General features: G+C 39.4%; 1 protein-coding gene across 3 annotated transcripts; it reads right to left on the bottom strand.

Annotated features, from left to right (window-relative positions):
- Nucleotides 1-3418: 3418 nt before the first annotated feature.
- On the bottom strand, nt 3419-15621 carry LOC147324512 (guanine nucleotide-binding protein G(i) subunit alpha-1). 3 transcript variants are annotated; one of them, XM_086298349.1, is made up of 9 exons: nt 15120-15621; nt 12364-12406; nt 10310-10451; nt 9258-9415; nt 8995-9123; nt 8040-8169; nt 7803-7956; nt 4445-4638; nt 3419-4337 (listed from the first exon to the last, which is right to left on the bottom strand). In XM_086298349.1, the coding sequence occupies exons 1-8, from the start codon at nt 15235-15237 to the stop codon at nt 4448-4450; spliced, it is 1065 nt and encodes a 354-aa protein (XP_086154475.1). In that variant the 5' UTR covers nt 15238-15621; the 3' UTR covers nt 3419-4337; nt 4445-4447. The 3 variants fall into 3 exon arrangements, with proteins under 3 accessions (XP_086154475.1, XP_086154476.1, XP_086154478.1); XM_086298350.1 differs by having other exon boundaries at nt 3419-4333; XM_086298352.1 differs by lacking the exon at nt 15120-15621 and adding an exon at nt 14954-15062.
- Between the last annotated feature and the right edge of the window lie 994 nt (nt 15622-16615).

Here is a 16615-nt window from a genome sequence, read left to right as displayed (position 1 = left end):
TTGTTTTTGAGTAAGTTATTCACACCGTTTGATCTCCCCGGGAGGACTTTAGGGATTAGCTAAATGACCCTGCAATTAGCTTTTAAAATCACACAATGCCTCCCCAAAAATAGTTTCCTCTCAGCTAATGCCCTATCATTGTGCTTGAGTGGCGATGGCTTAGCTAAGTCTGCAAGATAGGAGACAGCCTTGGCACTGCTGCTGCTGCCACCCATTTGTGGGATGTTCCTTGCCATCATCTAGCTGTCTATTAAATATATAAATATGGAGAGAGACTGGAATGTGACAGTTGTTCTGATAATCCTTTCACTATCTCTAAACTAATTCCTTTGATCAGCTTGTGAATGCTGGAAATAATTTTGGGCTTCAGTTCTTGCTTTAAATTACCACAGCTTGATAGAAAATCACTTTCTCGCTCTAGTTCAAGATTAATTAGCCCTAATCACGGGGGCTTTCCAGTGGAGATTTTATATGAAGGCCCAATGCATCTTTGTCACAAGCAATCTTTGTTAATTATATCCAAACTGCTGATTAAATTTTCCCCTTGTCTCCTTTATAACCATCAAGCAGGCATCAGTCTATTAGTTACATGCTGTTACTAACAGCGTACACTAGATGGGCTAGTTGTTGCTTTTATTTTCCTATGCTGAGCTGTTAATATTAGGATATATTATTTATGTAGCCGTTTCTTTAATGAAACAGACACATTTCTGACAGATTAACTACAATCACAGACTTACTGATCACTGTGCCAAAGATAGCCTAGTATATTTGTAATGGAAGCTGTTTTCTGTAGTATATTCTGTATGTTTTTAAGGCAATAAAAGCCATTAGTAATTTAATTAAATATTGTAGTTTTGTTTATGGATTATGAATGTGAAAAGGTTCAAGATTTGGAAATTAGAAATATCTATAAACTATATGCGCAGCACATCAGTTTCATGCTCCGTGTTGAAACTATGTTAAACTGCATCGTTCTTTTTAAAGAAATACATTTAAATATAAATTGTCCCCTTTTTATGGATTCTTAGTGATTTTGGGAGCATACACAGCTTAAAAATTCAAGGGAACACTCAATCACAGTATAATTTGCTCATATGCTATATTTATACATATATTCATATTTTATTCCCCCCCCCCCCTCCCTTTATTTTTTTATTCTAATTGTTATTATTATTATTATTTATTGCAACTGGAAACTGAATTTCCTGGAGGAATCCATCCATCTATCTATCTGTTCTGAGTCTTGGACTTTCTAGTTCAGTTTATTGTAATATTCTTTGTGATCCCTGGTTTGTTTAATGTTTATACTTACATTGTGTATTCTTTGATATATTTAGCTTTGTTCCTGGTTCACAGTTGTTTTAGAATTTGGTTTTTCCATCAGCCACATCCTGTCTGCATTTGGATAGTGACACAAAGTCAGTTAAACTTCAGTCTATCCAGTTGAGAAGAAACCACCGACAGGTACATTGCTGAAGCAAAAACAAGACAACCCTCAAAAAGGAAGTGGCTCAGCAGATGACGAGGTACTCATTTCTCTCTGCTTCAGGGGTATGGAGAGAAATGGGCCTCGAAAGGGTTGCAAATGTATAGGATATGATCCACAAGGGTAAACAAAGATTTACAAATGTGTACAATGATTTGTGTGTGCGTTAATCCACACGCTATACAAAGCAGTTTCTCCACGTAAAACTATTTTACAAATGCGTACATTCAAACCTGAATAAATACTGATCATTTACGCATAATTTATTACGTTCAGTTCACGAATCCGATCATTTTGACTTTCGAAAACCTTTCTGTGCGTACAAACGTCTAAAACTAAACGTAGCATCTCCCCCTCGCTTTAAAACCTTAAATACGTGTGCACGAATCGCCTGACACACACAGATCACGTGGGGTAAATTTATCGCTGCAAGCTTCACAAAGACGCACAAATGTAAGATGCATTCACGTCCCAGTGTAAAGCTTGGACATCTGGGTTTCCACTACATACGTTCGTTTCCCTTTCTACGGAACGGAACGGAACAGCTCGTAACCCTTTTACTAGAAAACACAGATTTACCAATTACAGAAACTACACAGTAGCCTGCCACATCCTGAAATGTTCAGGATTATTCATTAAGCTAACATGTTAGACTGCTTTCATTAGAGGATGGTAAGATTAACATCAAAGTGATATTCCACTTGACCTGAAACATATCTTCAAAATATACAGATTAGTAAGCATACTCACTCCAGAGGATGATCTGCAGTAATGTACAGTAATGGTGTCCCCCCCCCCCATCTGCAGCAGAGTGCTCACTTTTCCCAGCAGAAGTCCATAAGATTATTTAAACCATATAGTAACCTTTTATAGGCTACTGTGTAGTGTCTGTTTGTGTTTGGATGTGCACATTTGTAAAATAGTTTTATGTGGTCAAATTACTTTGTATTTGTGTCTGGATTGAAGCAGGTCCTCGTGAGCCCTCAGAAGTTATACACAAATCATTGTAGAGATTTGTAAATCTTAGTTTACACTTGTGTATAATATTGAATGCATTTGCAACCCTTTTGAGGCAAATTTCTCTCCATACAGCGGCATGCCTGGGGGGGGGGGGGGGGGGGAAACATGGGGTGCCACCAGCCCCCCTGAAATTTGATATGCAATTTCAAAACAAGGTTTTCTAAATATAGAGATAAGATAAGACTATTTATCCCACAACGGGGAAGTTTTTGCATCACCTCAGCTCAAGTACAGATATATGAAGGAAATACAAAAATACAATTAAGTACATTTCAATATACAATCTGGGTGCCATTAAGCCACTTTAGCAGGATTCTAACTTTGACTTATGTAAAAAGTCTAAATACTTAAACAAAAAAACAAAACAAACAACAAAAAAAAAAAAACTATCACAGGATGTTGTTTAATTTTTTCCCCACTTTTCACCTAATAAATCTGCAATAGGACACCGGGCTGCATATGAGCTTATTTAACTGCATGTGCTTCCCCCTCCTTCATTCTGGAAAACTCAAATAATATCGGGTTAACGATTTAAAACTCTTAGACATGTAATTTACAATGTAAATGAGAAAAAAAAAAAAAAAAGAAAGAGAAAAAACCCCAAAAAAAACCAGCCAGAGTGCGTTTTGTTTATTTCCCCCCCTTGGGTTTAAAACCTTAAACAATGATCAAAACAGTTTGAGATAAACCATCTGTTATGGGTTTTTAAGGTCTACATTTCTCAAAAGCATTTAAAAATGCTTCTTACCTTTCATAAAATAACACACGCACACACACACAAAAAAACAGGAGGCAAACATGTTTTTTTTGCATAAGTTGCCATGGTTTCAACATAGCAACCCTTTTATTAGCAAAATCATGGAGATTAGTCCACTAAAGTCCCCATCTCATGGAAACAGAGCTGAGGAGGAGGGGGGGGGGGGGGGGGGGGGGGGCATGTAACTTTAAACCTTCACAGGTCATAATGAGTAACAGTGCACTTGTAACCAAATCAACTGTGTCTATGCACTGAACACATATCTACATATGGTCCTACTGTCTGCTACAAGGCCACCATTGGCATCCTCTTTTCAAAGCTTCCCTTTCCTTCATGGTTCAATCGGGAATGTTTGTAGCAGCGCATCGACAAGGTGCACTTTTTGATTCGTGAGGAGCTCCTTTTTGGTCTCTTAGAAAAATAAAACTTTGAAAGAGGATGACAAGTAGAGGAATAAAGTCCCTTTGTTTTATATTGTGCGCGCACACACACACACACACACACACACACACACACACACACTTGCCCTCGCTCGTATCACCCATGCAAACCACACATCAGTTTCCACACAGCTCTCACAGTATGTCAGCATCAGAGTGAATTGGTCTTGCTTGTTTTATACAAGGAGGCAAAAATATGTATATATAACAGTGAAGTGGCCAGAATTATTAAAAAAAACAAACATAGTATGAATTGAAGGGACTCGAGAAGAGTTAAATGGTGGCATCTAAATAAACAAGTGAACAATGAAGAAGAAACACTGCAACTAAGGCATGCAAGGCACGAGCAACTACAAAAAAGAAAATGTGATGCACAGACAAAAAAAGAAAAAGCAAAGGCCCCCCTTTTTACATAAAAATAAGGTAAAAGAAGCACATTTTAAAAATAGAGGAAAAAAATCCCTGGCCATAGACAGTTGTACAAATATTTTACACAAAATGTTTTCTCTACATACCATTTTTAAACTTTTAGAGATGAACATAAGTTAATAAGGGGTTAAAAGTGACATCAGTCCAAGCTTCTTCCACTCCTCTTGAATAAAGTCACTCATTAAACCGGACACCAAGCTGCCTGAACAGGGGGGGAAAAAAACAAACAAACAAACCAAAACCTGGTTAGAGGAGAAAATGTGGCAGAAAATATGGCGGCCTGTTCACAGACAAAACATGACACGTCACCTTTTAGAAAAGACCACAGTCCTTCAGGTTGTTCTTGATGATAACGTCAGTGACGGCATCGAACACAAACTGCACGTTCTTGGTGTCGGTGGCGCAGGTGAAATGGGTGTAGATCTCCTTGGTGTCCTTTCTCTTGTTTAGGTCCTCAAACTGGCACTGGACGTATGCTGCGGCCTCCTCGTAGGTGTTGGCGCCTATGAAGTGGGTGGGGATAAAGAGGAAATGGAAATAGAAGGAGAAATGAGATCTAAAGCCTGTTCCGTCTTTCCACTGCCATCATATATATATATAAAAAAAAAAAAAATGCATAGATGCACTTATTTTTCAGTTTCTCATCAACTGAATATGACTGTGCGCACTTTTAGAGTTCTACTTAAAACTATAGAACTTAACGCCCTGTGAAAGTTGTTCCTTTGCTGACCTCCAGTCGTTTCACTCTGCAGTGACGTACAGGTTGAGTGTCAGTGTTGTGTGGTTCAATGTTCAACAGGCACCTGTCCTGAGCTCAGTCTCAAATAAACAGCATGCACTACCTGGCCGTGAAGGCCGTTAAATAGCAGTTCCAGCCTGGTGTCAAGCTGCAATTTAATTATGCTTTCCAAAAATGCCGCTCCAGTGTCAATTCGGATTTATTGTTGCCCTTGTTTTTCTCCAACCTGGCTGCAGAATATTTACTTCTCGGCTGACTTTGTTTATAATTTGACATTTATTCAAGCAAGGGACCTGACAGGTTACGGAGAATAACAGAAGGGCAAAAGCATGTTTTACCATAACGCTAATTCCAAAAGGAAGTGCAGATCTCACAAGCCCACATTTAATTTTGTTCAAAACATAGAAACAGATGAGATAAAACTAGGATCACTCCAAGTTTGATTGCAGCAACATGTCTTGAATAAGTTAGGACAGGGTAACAAAAGGCAGGGGAAAACAAACAAACAAAACCACAAAAAAAACAACAAACAAACCCAAAAACCAAACATCTGAATTACAATTTTGCTAACAAGTCAATCACTTTGGTGATTGGGTATTTAAAAAAAAAAAAAAAAAAAAAAAAAAGGCAGTCTTAGAGAGAGGTCTTCTAAAAGTCCTGACAACTTTACAAGCAAGAGTGGCCCACAGATAAGCTGTACAATGCCTCCATCTGACAGCAGAGCTCCCTGCAGGCAGACAGGTCATCCTTAGACTGGAGAGGACAGCATATGTGCTACCTCTGTTGGACCGCAAGTCCTGCTTAAGCAGTTAATCCGGGAGATCCCGGGAGTTCCCTGGAGTTCCCTGGCACTGTCTCACAAGTCACAATTACAGATAAGTGGGCTGGCAACAGTGTGGCTGACTTCACAAAGGCAGATAAAACTATACAGCAAGTAAAATACCAACAGGTAAGACACAATACTGAAAGTATGATGTGTTTAACTGAAAGTGAAAGTGGCACAGTTGCTGCAGGCAAATCAGCGATTACGTGTGTGAGAGGAAAGACGCTGGATACTAGTTTAGTATTAACAGCACTGTATGTGTGAGGGCTTTAGCTGTTTTGGTCAGTAAAATGGGAAATCTGTTATATTTTAATAAAAGTCTTGCATATTTGAAGAAAAGGAGGAAGGCAAACTGTGTGAGTTAACACACAGCTCTATCAATAAAACACAGGAGAACCTGATGGATTATAATCGAGTGCTCAAACAGATTAATGTTTAACTGGGTGTTTGTCTTAGTTTTTATTCTTTCAGCTGCAGCCTCTGTGGTGTTTAACATTCTGAGTGTAACATGCGAATATTAAAAACAGAATCCAAACGTGGGCTTAAAGCTACAATAGGTGAAAAATTTGATTTAAAATACAAAAGGCAGCCTACAAATATTTATGCTTATGGAACAATAATATTATTAACATTAAATAAATTATTTGCAGAATTTATAAAGACTTTAGTCCCTCATAGTCTCAGTACAAAGGCATCTAAGGAATCTTCCAGAAATGACAACAATTATTCGGAGGACTGACTGGTCAGTAGGTGGTGATTTCATACATGTCCATCTCTAATATGGTTCACAGCATCAGTTACCATGGCAATGCACCCAGTACAGTGGTCTGATGAAGAGCAGGTGTGCTTGAAATGTCATACACTACATGCAATAAGGAAACTGATTTAAATACAGGAAACTCAGCATCAACACTCAATTTAACTGGATAAGCCAAAGTCCCGCTTCACAGTACAGGCATCTGGTCTCCTCAGTACCCAGACATTTACACACTGTTAGAAGAAGAGGTGATGCCACACAGTAGTAAACATGCCTTGTCCCAGCTTTTTTGAAATGTGCCTTCAAATTTAAAATAAGCCAGTATATTTCCTCAAATAATAACTGTTCGCAGTTTTAGAAGTTCACGAGATTTGAAAATCGCTGCATTCTGCTTTCATTCGTATTTTACACAGCCCCCTTTAAAAAAAAGGAAGTTGTACTTTAAGCTTATGGTTGTTACTTAAAATTTCTTACTTAAAAGTCAATACTGAGGTCAAAATGAACAACATCTGGCTTTATGAATTGAAAAACTTTCGCTTAGTATCACAGCTGAGTGTGATTTTTTTTTTTTTTTAAAGTTAACGTGAGTTATCAGTGTGTAAAATAAGGAAGTAAACGGCCACCACAAAGTAATGAGAAGTGTGACACCAATATTACTGAACTGGTTCTAAAAATTCAATCTTTACCAGCAGAAATAAAACACGACAAACCCCACATCTATTTTAGGCACAGAAATGGTCCCTTGAGTGAGTGTACCACATTTGGAAACCATAAAATGTCCTTTCACAATAAATACAACGTGACCCGGCGAGCCTCCTAGGGAAGAAAAGGTTAAAACTTATCTTCTACTGAATCTCTGGATCCTTACGTCACATCGATATAAATAGATGATGACAGCATGATGTTACAGATATGGTGTTCGAGTGTAGATTCAAACCAAAATCATGGCTATTTAATCTGTATCTGTGAACCTGACAAAAATGCATTGTTTAAACATGAAGCAGCCCACACAGCTCCAGAGCAGAGCAGTGGGATAAAACATCTGTCTCATCTACAGGGCCTGCCACACCTTTGTGTAGCTACAAAACAAGTTAGGCTCTAAAAGCAATAATCACAGGATTCTGACAGTATAAAGGAATCCAAATATGACTTAGTCATGCTACACAAAAACAACAGTTTAAATAAGGTTAAATTTTTCTACACATCATTACAAATCCACGATTAAAAGCCCAAATCCTGCATACATAGTTGGGCTTAATGATTTATATACCCCGCCAACACACAAAGGACATTATTTGCATGTATAAAGCACCAGCTCTGCATGTCAGTGTTTGTTTATATGACTCACCTGCGTACTCAGGGAAGCAGATTGTAAGGGGGCTCTTTTTGATCTTCTCCTCAAACAAGTCCTTTTTGTTGAGGAAGAGGATGATGGAGGTCTCTGTAAACCACTTGTTGTTGCAGATGGAGTCAAACAGCTTCATGCTCTCGTGCATTCGATTCTGAGCGGGAGGAGAAGTGCACAGTGATTACCGATCAGAGACGTACTAGTGGGCAGAGTGTGCCGGGGTCAGACAACTCTTACCATTTCCTCGTCCTCAGCCAGCACTAAGTCGTAGTCACTCAAAGCCACGCAGAAGATGATGGCAGTGACGCCCTCAAAACAATGAATCCACTTCTTCCTCTCTGATCTCTGTCCACCAACATCAAACATTCTGAGATCACAGAAAGATATTGTTAAATAAATGCAACTCTCACACACTCACATGATCTGGGTGATGACATTTTCACACAAACACACGCAAATCTTTCAGAATGTGTAAAATACTGTGGACAGCTGTCAGAGCTTTTAAAAGCCGCTTTTTCAGTTAGTTTTCAAGAGTATGAAGCTACTGTGTTCTTGCATTCAGTGTGATATTAGGTGACGAGACTACATGCTGTCCGACCACTCGTAGCTTTTCATTTTTTCATGAACAAGGCATCAACTACTAGTGGTTGCCTCACATAGGAACGGCAGGACATCTTCTATCAAAGTGCAAACTCCTGAATTTGCTGATTCTGATCCTTGCAATATGCGCTCTCTCTCTTACTTTTAAATATAGATTTATGCATAAATGTTAGCTGGTGGCTGGGTCTCCATGTGTTTATTTTAAAACATGACAAGCAACACATTTCAGCTTTTTCTGAAACTATAACAATGCAAATGAGAGACCTTTGACACCAAATGATTTTATGAGCTATGAAAATGAGGAAAGAATTGATGGCTATAAGAAAGCCATAAACCATTACCTACTACATGTCACATTTCGGTTCTTGGAGGCACTCCTGTCACAGTGTTTGGTCTAAATTGTTTAGAAAACTTCAGATGCACTAATACTATCTTTTTTTAAAGCCATGAGCCATTTTGGCTTCTAAAGGTTAACCGTCATAAATGAAAAATAAAGGCAGGCATATGTGAGTCAGTGTAGACTTTACATGGAGCACCACGAGACACTGCTGTGTTTAAACAAAACTAAAACAATGATGGTGGCTATACTCACTTGAAGTGCAAATCCTTGAAAGTGAAGTGTGTTTCCACAATACCGGTAGTTTTGACTCTGGTCCTCAGCACATCCTGCTGGGTTGGAACGTAAGCACTGTTGGATATCCTGTCCAGGTCATTTAGGTAACTTTGGAAAGAGAAAAATCAACAAGAGAAAGAAAGATTGGCAACAAGCTAAAGCACTGACGTAAGAGCGGGAGTTATTCTTCCAAGGACAGTCCCCTACTGTTTGAAGTATGCGTGTCCGTGCATCCTACTCACTATGCTGCAGAGTCGTTGAGCTGGTACTCTCGGGAGCGGCTGAAGCAGGCTTGAACTCCTCCATCTTTCCACAGCCGCTGGATGACCCCAGCCAGTTCACTGGTCATGAAGCCCTCTTCTGCTGAGCCCGCCAGGACGAACAGCTGCCGCGCGTCATCCTAAAGACACAGAGACACTTAACTGAAAACAGCCTAAAGAAGGTTAACTCATTATCAAATAGAAACAAAGATTTACTAGATTTGTTTTGCTAATTTTTTTCTATATTTAGAAAGATCACAATTCATCTATTGTCGTTACTCCTTAGCCGAACGGGCCGTGCAAACTAAAGTGATAAATTAATAATTAATTAACTGTGTTTTTCCCAGTCTTTCACCTGTTATACTTTACATAAAATTAGATTTCAAAAGGGGCACAGTGTCTAAACGCCAGAGGCAAAAACCTTGATATTTGAGAGAGCATAAAATCAGAAAAGAAAGGCTTCAGGATTAAACTTGGTCACGATGAGAGAGCCAGGCCAGTCACGCAGACACAATGACTAGCTCTTTTGTTATGCCAAGAGGGGAAAAAAAGAAAAAGGAGAAACAGATTTGCAAAAAGAAACAGGAGTCTGTTTAAAAAAAATCTGCCAAACAGGATATTAATAAACTAGACTTGTGAAAACAGAAATAAAACAATGGCCACGACGTCTCCAGTGAGAGAGAAAAACAGAAATGTTGCCTGTTTATTATAAATCAGGCTATAATAATTTTGTACACTGGATTTATTACATGGACTTTGCACATCTTCTACTTAAATTTCCTAAACTCCCCTCTCCCACCCCACTGTCCTGGTCATAATCTTTAAATATTTCTTAATCTCCATAGATAGCTGGGATATATTCTTATTTTTAAATGTTTTAAATGTGATATTAAGCACAGACCTAGTTTTTTAATCCTTTTTTTTCTCTAGAAGGTTGCAATGCAAAGAACCCTGCCCATAAGGCAAATGACTAAGCCGCTGTTACCACAGACAATCTGTGAGGTTGTCTGGATGCTGTGTTTTCTGTCACTTACTGCTCTGGCTTGATCAGCAAAGTCAATCTTGAGGCGTCCCATGGCTCTGATGATGGCAATAATGGACTGGATGGTGTTGCTGTAGACCACAGCCTTGTACTGCTTACACTCCTCCTCTGAGTAGCCTGCTTCGTGGATGATCCTGAAACACAAAGAGAGAACATTAGCAGGCGTGCCACAGTTAATTCTAATTTCATACAATAAGTACAAACAATGGGATTCAATCTGTTCTTTAAATGCTGGTAAACTGGTTGATAGTTAACATATCAAAATAGATTATAAAATGTATAAATAATGGTCCATTTCATGTTAGAGATTGCTATTAAAATCTGCAACAAGGCCAAACAAGCAATCAACTGCTTTAGAAATCCAGGAGATACAAGTAAATGCTGCTGCTCATCTGGAGTCACGTTTGCTCTAGCTCTGTTTTAGGTCTCTCCCAGCTCCCGAGGGAAATGTCTGGCTCATTAGTTGCCTAATACTCCACCATGTTCACCAGCTAAGTGAACCTGGTGGCTGCTTTTTTTGTTTTAATAGAAATGACACAATGAACCAACCTAGTGGAGGAGCCTTCTCAGTTAAACAATGGGCTGAAAGTTGGTACCAAAGCTCTGTCAAACAGACTTAAAAATATATAGAGAGTTATACTTTTACTGATCACTTGTATAATTTGAATGATTAACCGTACTTATTAAAATCAAATTCTAATTCAAGCTCTTATGCCTCTATTTTCTTTAGTGTTTATTCTTAGACTATTTTTAGAGTAGTACCGCATCATTTCCAGTTGAAAATAATCCTTATTTATTTTTCGATGAGATATGATGCAGGTTCTCAGATCATCTTAAGCATTGTAGCTCCTCCCCCTATGAGGACATTTATCTCTGACTGGCTGCTCCTCACAAACTGAAGGTCTAAACGACAGGTATGTGGGGCTTATGTATTCACAGCCAGAGTGGTGTGCTTGAGATGAAAATATTAGGAATACCCATTCTGACATCATACAGAGCCAAGAGCAGAATAAATATCTTAAACTGCGTGTCTGGAGCAGTCTGAAGCCTGAGCTTCTGGCAGCATATATGACAGATATTAAGTAAAATAAAAACAGAACAACTTTCAATTGTTTTTTGAGTAAGCCTCTACTCAATTACTTTTTACTGAATGTTTTTGGGGGAATTAAAAATAATTAACTATGGGACAATCTGGTTAATGACTTGCTGCTTTTTATGTATTTTTTTTAAGGTTTTATGTTTAAGTTTATGGTCAAAAAAAGGCTTCTTAGATTTGCTACACCTGCATTCCCTTACAGTGTAGAAAAACAAAGGTGTATCATTTAAACTGCACTTATTTTAAAAAAAGAAGTCTCAGATATTTAAATCTAGAGTTAAAACATCTTTGCCCTGAAAGAATGGGGAATAATTTAGAGAGTAGATTATTTCTTCTTCTTCAGATTTGACTGTGTGTGTCTCTCATGTTGTAGAACAGGGGTGGGCAATCTCAGTCCACGAGGGCCGCTGTCCCTGCAGGTTTTAGATCTCATCTTGGGTCAACACTACCGAATCACATGATTAGTTCATTACCAGGTCTCTGGAGAACTTCAGGACATGTTGAGAAGCAAATTCAGCCATTTAAATCAGCTGTGTTGGTTCGAGGACATCTAAAACCTGCAGGGACACCGGCCCTCGTGGACTGAGATTGCCCACCCCTGTTGTAGAATGAGGATGACATGCCCATTAAAATAGAACATTTTTTGTTGCCTGTGCGGGAAGGAAATGGTTGTGCTCCACATATTGCCTATTCACCACATGGTGTATTTTATACTGTATGTTTAACATTAAAAAGAACAAATATTTCCATCACAAACAAAAACTGAGTGTCATGTGATAATTTCTAATTATCACAGTTGCGTTAGATAATCCATACTCTTAATGCATCATAAGGGAATTCACTGAGATTGGCACTGGTATACTGTGATCACCCTTTTTAATAAAAAAATACATCAAGTATCTTAGTGCTTGATGTATTCTAAACTGTATTACTGATTCATTCATGCTTACTTCATCTGTTTAACAATGGTACTCTTCCCAGACTCCCCAGCACCTGAAACACAGAACAGAAGTTAGAGAAAATTACAGCAATTGTGTTAATTATTTCAAAACAGAAGCGGGTACAGTTCAAACCTACAAAATTACATTAAATGCCAACCAGTGTGAAATAAACACGCATAGTTTACCTTTAAACACCAAACTGCATGATTCATTTCGAGTATCTGTGCAGCCCTACATTTAAAACACTAAGATAAGTTAATGGTGCCAGACTAGCTTCTGTTAAATGCACTTTTTTCAAGTTTTAAGTGAGTTCTGCCTGTGGTGTATGAACACCCACAGCGGTGTCTGAGGTCAGATTTAGTTGAGTCACAAAGCGCAATTGGATTAATTAATTGGATCGTCTCGTCAATGAGATTATAGACAGCTTAAACTTCCTTGTGTAAGAAATTCATCCCATACCAGCTTGGCAGGACTCTGAACTGCATCTCCAATGATTTATGTATGACTACAACACTACAGTATATAAGGCAGCGTGATACCACTACTGCCTTTTAGGTGACACATATCAAAATATAAGAAAAATACAATGCTGTTTCATTTCACATAAAGCTCAACAACTCCATCTGAGATTAAGGCATGTTTTAAGATGAGCACACAACATTTTAATTAGCTTGCCCCTCCCGGGACTTTTAGTTCCCCAGTGGCTGGAGCGATTTGCCACTTCATCATCCCATATGAAAACAGCAACACACAATAGAGCTACCAGTACTGAAAACATCACTTAAATTTAATTTGCAAACACGCTTGCGCCTGACTGAGCTGCTGAAATTGAAGGGATAATAGAAACCAATTATGACAAAAACTGGTGGAGTAAAATGGTTAATGTTTTGCCACAGAGACGAGATGACAGGGAAAACAAAATACACACTTATAAAATGCAGATATCTCTGCAGTTTTTGCACCTATGCAGCTTTTTCTGTCATTTGTTTGCAAAAATAATGCTACACAAAAATAAAAACCTGTCTCATATTTGCATTTAAGCTGCTTGCAAAAACTCTACAATTAAGACAGCCCTCCCACTCAAAGCAGTGATTGCAAGAGCCTGTCATTTGCTGATTACTGTATTATTGCATACATCCCCAGCGGGGAAGCATTACAGAGCAGCAAACTGCAGTGAGAACATATCAGTCTCCCTCAGAGACGTGAACATTACACCAGATATTCAACGTCACAAATGTGGATGTAAAACATCTTTGTGTTTAAACAGATTAGCCAGACCATTAGATGATGAATCCACAAACCAAACTTGCATCTCATGCAGGTGGTTGTGGGAATCGTGACAGGTAAAAGCACCATGAAAATTCAAATAAGGTTTCATCTCAAATGACGCACAGGCTTGACAACAGGACGTATGGGGTTGTGAAGCCATGCTGGAGAATAGCTGGTGCCACAGCCCTGCTTGAGCAGAGATTAGCTGCGAGATGCAGAATAAGACTGCATTTTCAAAAACAGCTTGCAGACTGCATGGCTGTGGCAGGCATCCCATTAGCACGCACTAACCGTTTCTGTCGTGCGTGCATTACTGTCAACCCGGCTGCATAGGTTGCTATGCAACCTCTACCCCATCTATCCATGCTGAGATAGGCGAGAGTGGTCATGTAATGGGAAGAATGGAGAGGTGTGGCAGCTTTCCTTAAAACTGTGAAATAATCCTGGAGAAATGTGACATGCGGTTATGTTAACTGGAAGCTTATCTATGGTTTACATCCCATAATTTGAAAGCTGGGCCATAACATTTTTTAGGCAGCATTAGTAGTTTAAGTATGCAATTTTCTGAACATATTTGCATGGTAGGCCAACATATTCAAATGGCAGCACTAATGCTCCCCCACACAGCATTTGGATAATGCAGTTTTGGATGACATAAGAGCAAGTCATACAGAGATACAAACAGGTATAGATACAGAGGGTTTAAATTGTGTGTACAACGCTTCAGAAGAGCAAACATGTCTCGCAGGAGGGGGGGGGGGGGGGGGGGCGTATTATTCGAGACCTGTTGAATAGTGGAGCTCGCACATACTTTAATGCTGTTCCAACAGATAACAACTTTAACACTGCTCACAAGTGTTAGTTTCAAATATTTGCTGGATAGTACAGATAACCGATCTAAGGGCACGTCTACTTTCTTTTTTATTTACGTCACGAAGAAACAGGAAGGGAGCTAGCTAGCTATTGTACTTTAAGCCATATTAAAAGATGTGCTATTAGTCGGAGTCACGAAAGACAGCAACACAGACACTTGATTACAGAAAGTTATTGATGCTTTCTGACGGCTAACAAATCCAAGCTAGCACCGAGGCGTTACACTAGCTAAGCAGCTAATTGCTTAGTTAAATTAGCTTACCGACTTACCGCTGGGTATTAGCGGTTTGCTTCTGTGGAAGCAACTAATCAGTGTGCTCTTATCTAGTGTTAGTTAACAGCACAGTTACAATTAGAGGTAATTCAACAAGGGATAAAAGATAGGAACTCCACTAGCTCAAACTTTTTTTAGCTAACACCACCGTAACATTCAAATAAAGCCCCGACATTTCCCCACCTTTGCCTCTGTTGCTTCATAGGCTGGGTAAAACTTGAATTTTAGCAGCTACAAAAACTTATTTAAACCTTTATCGGGTTGTTTTTACGCCTGGGCAACCAGAGTCCCACAGAAACACACAGACCCAGTCCCCGTCCCTCCCTCGGTCCGTCCATCTTTCTCTCACCAAGCAGGAGCAGCTTGACCTCCCGGGCAGCCTTTTCGCCGTCGTCTCGCAGATTCCTGTCGATCATCTTGCTCCGCTCCTGCGCCGCCTTGTCGTCCGTGCTCAGCGTACACCCCATCTTTGTCTGTTCCTCAACGGACCTCCGAATAAATACAATAAACGCACACGAAAACACAACTTTTGACTACGACTGCAACGACATGCAAAGGCTACCGAGTTAGCATCCAGTGGGGAGGAGGAGGAGGAGAAGAAGGAGGAGGGGGCAGTCTGTCTAACAGTTAAGAGTCAAACACGCCCTAACCTCGCACTCAAGCTCCGGATTTATCAGCCGAGGCTTCTCAGATATCGTTAAAAAGCAAAGTGTCGCGTTTCTGATATCTTCGTCTAGGGTTTAAAGTAGTCGACTGGTCAAGCAGGTGGAGTCAGTCACATTAAAGCAAAACAGACGGCACCATCTGCGGAGCAGTCCGAAAAACGTTCGCTTCCTGTGTTCCGCTCACATACCTGCAAACTACGCATGCGCGAAACGCAACAAGCTTCTTCTTTTAAAAAGCAGAAAGCTTATTTTTGGGAAGTGACCACTGTGGGAAAAGAAAGAAAACCACGAGACACAGAGTCAAAACTCGAAAGCATTCACGCTTTATTGCTTAACAGTTTAACAATTTTGAAACGTTCCCTAAGTGAGTTTAAATTCAGATTACACAAAATTAATTCAACACGTACTAAGGCAAAATGTGAATTTACAGATTTTATTGCTAATTTGCTTAATTATTATTATCGTGGCTCAAGAGTTGGGAGTTCGCCTTGTAATCGGAAGGTTGCCGGTTCGAGCCCCGGCTTGGACAGTCTCGGTCGTTGTGTCCTTGGGCAAGACACTTCACCCGTTGCCTACTGGTGGTGGTCAGAGGGCCCGGTGGCGCCAGTGTCCGGCAGCCTCGCCTCTCTGTCAGTGCGCCCCAGGGTGGCTGTGGCTACATTGTAGCTTGCCATCACCAGTGTGTGAATGGGTGGATGACAGGTTGTGTAAAGCGCTTTGGGGTCCTTAGGGACTAGAAAAGCGCTATACAAATACAGGCCATTTACCATTTATTTAGATAAAGAAAACAAAAAACGTTTATTTAGAATTAGAAAAGTAGAAATATAAATTACAGTGGTACATTTGTGGTTATCTGTCTACACTTATCATGGTTATGCATGTCATGGCAATTTCGGGATTTCTTTGAATTTTTCTTTTTCCATGTTGTACAGCAGACATTTTTAATGACTTAAATTTTTTTCTAATCCATACAGGTTCAAAATTATACATAGAGGCTCAAATAAATGCTTATACACTCACTTAAATCTTTCAATAAGTGGTGCTAAAGGTTAAAATGTGTCTTATTTGTGCTTATGACTGAATACAGCTGTTATTTCCTCTTGCAGCATAAAAAGGATTTGCTTGACAACACTAATTGGACACAATAGCAGATTTAAACAAGTCACAAAAGTCTCTAGGA

This window comes from Aulonocara sp. 'chitande type north' Nkhata Bay, linkage group LG7 (assembly GCF_057382095.1).
Source record: "Aulonocara sp. 'chitande type north' Nkhata Bay isolate Kocher_YH1m ecotype deep benthic linkage group LG7, A_spYH_male_GT1.1, whole genome shotgun sequence".
NCBI lineage: Eukaryota > Metazoa > Chordata > Actinopteri > Cichliformes > Cichlidae > Aulonocara > Aulonocara sp. 'chitande type north' Nkhata Bay.
Note: the sequence above shows the minus strand (reverse complement) of the source record. Positions and strands in the feature narration are given on the sequence as shown.